The 9,859-nt window shown below is 42.9% G+C and overlaps 1 protein-coding gene across 1 annotated transcript; it reads left to right on the plus strand.

The window, feature by feature from the left end:
• The first annotated feature begins 1,761 nt into the window (after positions 1-1,761).
• On the plus strand, positions 1,762-9,859 carry cenpb (centromere protein B). The gene is made up of 2 exons (XM_033041242.1): positions 1,762-1,785; positions 8,122-9,859. Exon 2 carries the CDS (start codon positions 8,234-8,236, stop codon positions 9,857-9,859), a length of 1,626 nt encoding a protein of 541 aa, XP_032897133.1. The 5' UTR covers positions 1,762-1,785; positions 8,122-8,233.

Below are 9,859 nucleotides of genomic sequence, written 5' to 3' on the forward strand. Positions count from 1 at the left end.
ATTCATACCAAGTCAATTAATTTTCTTTGGTAGTTTGGAGTTTGGGAAGAAACCGAAGATCTCTGAGAACCCACGCAGTTCACGGGGAGAACGTACGAACTCAGTACAGACAGCACTTGTAGTTAGTATCGAACCTAGGTCTATGGGCTGTAAGGCTCTACAGGATCCAATGAGATAGCTGAATGGATAGTAAATTGGCTCTATGGAAGATAGGAGAAGGTGATGGAGGAAGGTTGCTTATCAGAGGCCTGTGAATAGTGGTCTGCCTCAGAGCTTGGTGCTGGGCCTGTTACTGTATGTCATCTATATCAATGATTTGGATAAGAACATAGGTGGCATGAATAGCAAGTTTGCTGATGACACGGTGGGTAGTTTTGCAGATCTTGATCGATTTGTCAGTTAGTCTGAGGAATGGTTGATGGAGTTGGTGTTGGTGTTACATTTTGGGAATTCTAACATGGGCAGGACCTACACAGTGAATGATAGGCCTCCGCGGAGTGTTGTAGAGAAGAGGGATCTAGGCGTGCAGGTGCATGGCTCCTTGAAGGTGGAGTTACAGGTAGATAGGGTGGTCAAAAAGGCTATTGGCACATTGGCCATCATTAGTCAGACTATTGATTATAGAAGTTGGGATGTCATGTTGCAGTTACATAAGACGTTGCTGAGGTCACATATAGTGTGTTCAAAAAGGAACTGCAGATGCTGGAAGATCGAAGGTACACAAAGGTACATTAGCATCTGTCAAGTTATGGTTCTCAAAGTGTGTTTTGTAAACCTTTAACTTGTGGAATATAACATCAATCTGAACGAAACTGAACGAAACATAGTGTGTTGTGTTCCGTTCTGGGCACCATGTTATAGGGGAAGATGTTGTCAAGCTGGAAAGGGTACAGAGAAGATTGATGAGGATAGAGGTTGAGTAAGCTGGGGCGCTATTCCTAGCACAGGAGGATGTGGGGTGATCTTATAAATGTGTATAAAATCATGAGAGGAACAAATTGGGTATTTGCACAGAGCCTCTTGCACAGAATAGGTGAATCAAGGACCATGGGACTTAGGTTCAAGGTGAAGGGGAAAAGATTCAATGGTAATCTGAGTAGTAACTTTTTCACACAAAAGATGGTGGGTGCATGGAACAAGCTGCCAGAAGAGGTAGTTGAGGTTGGGACTTTCCCAACGTTTAAGAAACAGTTAGACTGTTACATGGATAGGACAGATTAGTACACGCAGGTGGGACTAGTGTAGCTGGGAGATGTTGGCCGGTGTGGGCAAGTTAGGCCGAAGGGCCTGTTTCCACACTGCATCACACTATCACTTTAGAGCTCTGCCACCCTATGTAAACCCTGTTTATATATCAACCCTCGTATTCTTTGGCCATCTCCTGCTTTGATTATTCCCAATCTCCTTCTAAACGGCCGTCCATTCACACAGTAACATCCATATCCTACTTGGCGTATATCGTTATTTTCATCATTGACCTGCCTCACTGTGTGCTTCTTGATATCCTATTAAAAATGATCAGAACTGCAATAAATCTCCCAAGTCTTTCTCTTCCACCCACTGAACATTTCCACAACTGTTGTTCACATTAACAGTCATGAAGAAACTATTTCTGATATCTTGCATTGCCTGATTACTGCAAGGTGAAGTCATGTGGTATTTGCCAATGGTAAATAGGTGCGTTGTGCAATTTAAAAACATTTAAACATCTTTTTGTCTCGTATTAGAAGAGTACCAATTTGCCCAACGTGTGAAGTATATTTTCCTCCTTCAGTAATTGTATTGGTAAGTATTTTTGTACATATTCTTTGAATTGTTGACAAATTAAGATTACCACTGAAATAATAGTAGATATAGTATACACAGCTAACCACTCCAGTCAACATGTCTAAGATTAGTGAACATAGAATTAAGCTGAGATGTACGAGGTTTAGTTAGAAACATAGAAACATAGAAAAATGCAGGCGTGGGCCATTCTGCCCTTCGAGCCAGCACTGCCATTCAATATAATCTTGGCTGATCATCTAAAATCAGTACCCCGTTCCTGCTTTTTTCCCATATCCGTTGATTCTTTTAGCCATAAAAGCTAAATCTCACTCTCTTGAAAACATCCAGTGAATTGGCCTCCACTGCTGTCTGTGTCAGACATTTCCACAGATTCACAACTCTCTGGGTGAAAAAGTTTTTCTCATGCCAGTACTAAATGGCCTACCCTTTATTCTTAAACTGTGACCCCCTGGTTCTGGACTCCTTCAACATCGGGTACAATTTTCCTGCATCTAGTCTGTCCAATCTTTTTAGATTTTTTAATGATCCGATAAGATCCCGTCTCATCCATCTAAATTCCAGTGAATACAAGCCCAGTTGACTCATTCCTTCATCATATGTCAGTCCCGCCATCCCGGGAGTTAACCTGGTGAACCAACACTCCCTCAATAGAAAGAATGTCCGTCCTCAAATTAGGAGATAAAAACTGCACACAATACTCCAGGTGCCATCTCACCCAGGTCCTGTACAATTGAAATAGGACCTCTTTGCTCCAAAAATAAAATCCCCTCGAAATGCCATTAGCTTTCTTCGCTGCCTGCTGTACCTGCATGCTTACTTTCAGTGACTGAGATACATGCACAGCCAGGTCTCGTTCCCCTTCCCTTTTTCCCTAATCTGACTCCATTCAGATAGTAATCTGCATTCCTGTTAACATAGAAAGTAGGTGCGAGAGTAGACCACCAGGTCCGTCGAGCCCGCACCGCCATTCGCTCATGGCTGAACACTAAACAGACACACTTACCCACAAACAGTAGACACAAGACACAGAACACAAGACACTACCCTCCCCTTTATACCGCTATCACCCCTCTCCACCCCAAGAACCTCGTGATCTCCTGGGGGAGGCAAAAAACCGGATAAAAACCCAGGTCCAATTCGGGAAAAAAAATCCGGGAAATTCCTCTCCGACCCCAATCCAGGCGATCGACACTTGTCCAGGAGATCACTCAGGTCTTACTATACTAACCATACCTAGGTCCATATCCCTGCCCTCTCCCCGTAGCCCCTTATCCCCTTGGCAGCTAAAAAACCATCTATTTTAGTCTTAAATATATTTAAAGTTTCTGCTTCCACTGCTCCCTGGGGCAGTGAATTCCATAAATTAACCACCCTCTGGGTGAAGAAGTTCTTCCTCATCTCAGTTTTAAAAGAGCCCCCCCTTATTCTGCAACTATGTCCCCTAGTTCTAGTTTCCCCGATCATTGGGAACATCCTCGGTGCATCCACCCGATCAAGGCCCCTCACGATCTTATATGTTTCAATGAGATCGCCTCTCATTCTTCTAAACTCCAAAGAGTAGAGTTCCAGCCTACTTAACCTTTCCTCATATGTCAATCCCCTCATTGCAGGAATTAATCTTGTAAACCTTCGCTTCACTGCCTCCAGGGCTAGTACATCCTTTCTTAAGTATGGACCCCAGAACTGTACACAGTATTCCAAATGTGGTCTCACTAATACTGTGTACAGCTGCAGCAAGACCTCCGTGTTTTTATACTCAATCCCCCTAGCAATAAAGGCCAAAACTCCATTGGCCTTCCTGATTGCTTGCTGCACCTGCATACTAACTTTTAGTGATTCATGTACTAATACCCCTAGATCCCTTTGCGTTGCATTACAACGCAGCTCCTCCTCATTTAGAAAATAACTTGCCCTATCATTTTTTTTCCCAAAGTGAATGACTTCACATTTATTAGTATTAAATTTCATCTGCCAAGTTGTTGCCCACTCACCTAGCTTATCTATATCCTTTTGCAGACTCTTCCTATCCTCCTCATCCCCTACTTTTCCTCCCATTTTTGTATCGTCCGCAAATTTTGATATATTACACTTGGTTCCCTTCTCCAAATCATTTATATAAATTGTGAACAACTGAGGTCCCAGCACCGACCCTTGTGGAACCCCGCTAGTTACTGGTTGCCATCCCGAGTATGAACCATTTATCCCCACTCTCTGCTTCCTATTTGTTAGCCAATCCTCTACCCATGCTAATATATTACCCCCAATCCCATAATTTTTTATTTTTAGCAATAGTCTCTTATGTGGCACCTTGTCAAAAGCCTTTTGGAAGTCCAAGTATACCACATCCACCGGTTCCCCTTTATCCACCCGGGTTGTTACTTCCTCAAAGAATTCGAGCAGATTCGTTAAACAGGACTTCCCCTTCACAAAACCATGCTGGTTCTGTCCGATGAAGTCATGTTTATCCAAGTGCCCCGTTAGTGTTTCTTTAATAATTGTCTCTAACATTTTACCCACCACCGATGTTAGACTAACCGGTCTATAGTTACCCGCCTTCCGTTTACTTCCTTTTTTAAATATAGGTGTTACATTGGCCATTTTCCAATCCACTGGGACCGTTCCTGCCTCCAGGGAGTTTTGGAAAATTATCACCAATGCATCCACAATCCCCACCGCTATCTCCCTCAAGACCCTTGGATGTAATCCATCAGGCCCAGGGGATTTATCCTCCTTCAGTCTCATTAATTTCCCTAATACCACCTCCTTGGTGATCTTAATAGTATTTAGCTCCTCCATTCCTACCGCCCCCTGTTTATCCAGCGTTGGAATATTTTTTGTGTCTTCTATGGTGAAGACTGATACAAAATACTCGTTTAATGCCTTTGCCATTTCCATGTTCCCCACCAACAACTCTCCAGTCTCACCCTCCAATGGACCAACGTTCACCTTAGCCACCCTTTTTCTTTTTATATAGCTATAAAAACTCTTACCATTAGTTTTTATGTTGTTCGCTAAATTCCTTTCATAGTCTATTTTCCCCGTCTTAATTAATCTCTTAGTTATTTTTTGCTGACCTTTAAATGCTTCCCAATCCTCTACCCTCCCACTATCTCTGGCTACCTTATATGCCCTTGCCTTCAGCCGAATACTATCCTTTATAGTTTTACTGAGCCATGGCTTGCCACCAAAGTTAATAACCTCACATTTATGCACATTATACTGCATCTGCCATTCTTCTGCCTGCCCAACCTATCCAAGTCACCCCTGCAGCCTCATAGCATCCACCTCGCAGCTCACACTTCCTCCCAGCTTCGTGTCATCCATAAACTTGTAGACGTTACATTTAAATCCATTGTTTAAATCATTAATATATATCACTGAGCCTTGTGGTACCCCACTAATCACTGCTTGCCATTCTGAAAAGGACATGTTAATTCCTACTCTTTGCTTCCTGTCTGCCAACCAGTTCTCTATCCATGTCAATACCCTACCCCCAATACCAAGTGCACTAATTGTGGACATTAATCTCTTGTGTCTCTATTTTTGCAAACTAATCTCTTGTTGCTGTGAGGGAAAAAAATGTGTTTCACTCAGAGAATGCATTCACTGGGAAAACAGTGGAAGAGATACTCTCCATCTAAAAGAAGTGATAGGATAAGCATTTGTATCACCAAAGCATAGTTGACCATTGAGCAAGTGCTGGTAAACAGGATTAACATAGAAACATAGAAACATAGAAATTAGGTGCAGGAGTAGGCCATTCGGCCCTTCGAGCCTGCACCGCCATTCAATATGATCATGGCTGATCACCCAACTCAGTATCCCGTACCTGCCTTCTCTCCATACCCTCTGATCCCCTTAGCCACAAGGGCCACATCTAACTCCCTCTTAAATATAGCCAATGAACTGGCCTCGACTACCCTCTGTGGCAGAGAGTTCCAGAGATTCACCACTCTCTGTGTGAAAAAAGTTCTTCTCATCTCGGTTTTAAAGGATTTCCCCCTTATCCTTAAGCTGTGACCCCTTGTCCTGGACTTCCCCAACATCGGGAACAATCTTCCTGCATCTAGCCTGTCCAACCCCTTAAGAATTTTGTAAGTTTCTATAAGATCCCCTCTCAATCTCCTAAATTCTAGAGAGTGTAAACCAAGTCTATCCAGTCTTTCTTCATAAGACAGTCCTGACATCCCATGTGGACAGAATCCTGATATTGACACGGACACAATATTTTGAACGTATCTACGCTATATGACCCTTATCCCATTAATTGCTCATTTCTTGGTGGCCCAATTCCATTCTGGCCCCTGCTCTTTTCACCAGAATTTAGAATGAAAAGTGAAGCATCAAATTTAGAGACATAGTCATAGACATACGGCACGGAAACAGGAATTCGGCCCCTTGACCATGCCGACATAGATGTCCCATCTGCGCTAGTACCACCTGCCCACATTTGGCCCATAACTCTCCAAACCTTTCCTGTCCATGTACCTGTCCAAGAATCTTTCACATGTTGTTATAGTACTTGCCTCAACTACCTGTGGCAGCTCGTTCTGTATACTCACCACCCTCAGGTTTTCCAATTAAATTTTACCCTTCACACTTAAACCTACGTCCTCTGGTTCTTGATTTCCTTACTCTGGGTAAAAGTGTGCATTCATTCTATCCCCACGATGTTATACCCCTTTATAAGATCCTCTCTTCTTCTTCTCCTCAATCTTCCATGATTCAATGAATAATGCAATGGCAACATCCTCGTCAATATTCTCCCCATTCTTGCCATCTTAATGAGGTCCTCCCTAGAGCAGGGAGACAAAACCGGTCTACAATACTCCGAATGTGGCCTCACAAACGTTTTCTACAACTGTAACTAATATCCCAACTTCTATGGTCAACACCTTGACTGACAAAGGCAAATGTACCAAAAACCTTCTTCACCACCCTTTTACCAGTGACACCAGTTACCGACACTCCCAGATCCCTCTGCACTACAACACTCCCCAGAGCCCAAACATTCCCTGCCCATGTCAGTGCTCCCAAAATCCATCACTTCACACTCCTCTGTATTAAACTTAATTAACCATTCCTCAGCCCCCCTGCCCAACTGATATCAAGGTCCTGTTGTCATTTTTGATAATCATTTTCACTATCTATGATATCACCCACTTTAGACTCATCGTATGTTTCTGTTTGAGGACTATACGTGTCATGCCAGTATGTGTGCTGAATTTTGGATGAAATAATGAAGATGCTGTCTTTGTAATCTTCCAGCTAAACTGTGGATAGAAATTACAAACGGAGCCTAGTCAGTGCATACATTTGGAGAAGACATTGTGAAAAGAAAGAAATACGACAATGAATTGGCCAGAAAATCGTGAACGTGATTTCATTGGAAGCCAGATGACAACAAGCGGAAACAATGCTGCTGTTAATAATGCGGGGATCAGTGTGGCATCTAATGCAACTGTATCCAGAGAGGTGGAGAGTGAGGTGGAGAGAGAAGAGAGAGAGAGGTGGAAAGTGATGTGGAGAAAGAGAGGGTGAGAGAGAAGAGAAAGAAAGAGAGATAGAGAAGGAGAAAAGGAAGGAGAGAATGTGAAGAGGGAAGAGTGCAGACAGAGAGAGAATGGAGAGAAGAGTGAGAGAAGATAAAGAGATGAACAGAGAGATGAGAGAGAGAAGAGAGAGAGATGCACGAGTGAGACGAGAGAGATATGAGAGAGAGAGAGAGAGAGAGAGAGAGAGAGGGATGACATTCAAACTAAACCATGAGTAGCAACAACTGAAAGCCAAGAGACAGATTCTCTCAAAGAAAAGGACATAGAATATGGAATGGAATACTTTATTGTCACGTGACCAGGCACAGTGAAATTCTTTGTTTGCGTACCCAATGTATACAAATCTGAAGATGGGTCTTGACCCAAAACACCACCCATTCCTTCCCATGCTGCCTGGCCCGTTACATTACTCCAGCATTTTGTTTCTACCTTCAATGTAGACAAATTGCAGCCATCTAAGGTGCTGACAAAGTTCCAAAGTACACCGGCACCTCCTTTTATTCTCCATCCCCCCCCCCCACAGCGGTTCCCCCACACTGTGTCCCCATTTTCCTTGTTCCCCCCTCCTCCCCAATTGTCCATTGTCCTTCCCCCACCTCCCTAATGGCGATCCCCCCACTGGAGACTATATAGTATATAGAACATATATACTCTATTATATATATTCTATATAGTATATAGAACAAGACAGCATAGAAATAGACTCCTCAATCCACAATATGTTTGCCGAACTTGATGCTAAGCTAAAGTAATCTAATCAATAATCTCTTGTTTACAGATACTCCTCAGCCACAAGATCACGACTGAAAACAACCGATAATCTACAGTGTTCTGTGTTGCCAACGTTTTCTGGATACAGTGTATTGTGTTGTGTGTTTTTGCATCCCATCATGTTTACAAACTGCCCATCTGTGTCTTCTGCTTCTGGTGAGAAGATGAAGAGGAAGATAATTCCTCTTAAGATGAAACTCAAGATAATTGCCATGCGTGAACGCGGCATGCCAGTAAAGGCCATCGCACGTGAGTTAGGACTTCCACAATCGACGATCTCGACCATCTTCAAGGATAAATCGCGAGTCAGAGATGCAGTGAAATCGTCAGCATCGGTTAAATCCACGGTCATCAGGAAAAAAAGAGCTGGGCCGATTGGTGATATGGAGAGATTACTTGTCACGTGGATGAAAGACCAGATACAGAAGCACAAACCGCTCAGCTTATCGACGATCCAGGCTATGGCAAGAAGTTTTTTCAATACACTAAAAGAAAATTCCGATGATCCTACGTATCCACAAGTGTTTACAGCAAGTCCTGGATGGTTCCAACGCTTCAAAAGGCGTAATAATTTTAATAATGTGAAGATCAGCGGTGAGGCAGCAAGTCCCAATACTGAAGGTGTCAAAGCTTTTAAGGAAGAGCTGAATAGGATAATTGTGGATGAGAAATATTTGCCAGAACAAATATTCAATGTCGATGAAACATGCTTGTTCTGGAAGCGTATGCCAGAGCACACATACATTCATCAAGAGTCCAAGACAATGCCAGGATTCAAGACATACAAAGAGCGTGTAACGCTACTTTTGGGTGGAAATGTCGCAGGGTTCAAATTAAAGCCTTTACTGATCTACCACTCGGAGAACCCAAGAGCATTTAAGAATGTGAGCAAGGAAACGCTTCCCATTCATTATCGCCATAACGAGAAAGCTTGGATGACATTAGCATTGTTTTCCGACTGGTTTCTAAACTGTTTTATACCGGAGGCAAGAGAATATTGTTGGGAAAACAACATCCCATTCAGAATTCTTCTGATCTTGGATAATGCTCCAGGCCATCCGCAGCATATCGGCGACATGCATCCCTATATAAAGGTTGTGTATTTGCCACCGAGCATAACCGCTCTCATTCAACCAATGGATCAAGGCGTAATATCCACGTTCAAAGCCTTTTATTTACGGCAAACGTTTGCGCAGGCTGTTCGAGCGACTGAATCTGGCCGAACACTCCGAGACTTTTGGAACGATTTTAACATTCTAAATGCTACCAGGAACATCGCTGCAGCGTGGAAAGATGTCACACAGAAATGCATGAAGTGCGTTTGGAAGAAGGTTATGAAGACACATGTGGACGCATTCAAAGGTTTTAACAAAGATTCTGCTGTTGATAACATAATAAGAAACAAGATATTGGTGCTTGGGAACCAGCTAGAATTGGACATTGATGAAGAAGATATTCATGAGCTTGTTGACATTGAGGCTGAAGAGCTTTCCAATGAGGATCTGATCGAACTGGAGGAAGAAAGAAGAAAAGAAGCTGAGGCAATGGAAGAAGCAGTTATAGCCGAGGCCCCAAAAATGTTCACAACAAAGACACTGGCGGAGGCGTTTGCTGCTATCAGCAGTGGCGTACGGATGTTGGAAGAAATGGACGTCAATTATGAGAGATTCGCAAAAACTGACAGGCAGATACAGGATGCTCTTTTCTGCTATTGGGAAATATATAATGAAAAGAATAAGAAATAA

The sequence above is a fragment of the Amblyraja radiata genome, chromosome 1, assembly GCF_010909765.2.
Source record: "Amblyraja radiata isolate CabotCenter1 chromosome 1, sAmbRad1.1.pri, whole genome shotgun sequence".
NCBI classification, from domain to species: Eukaryota; Metazoa; Chordata; class Chondrichthyes; order Rajiformes; family Rajidae; genus Amblyraja; species Amblyraja radiata.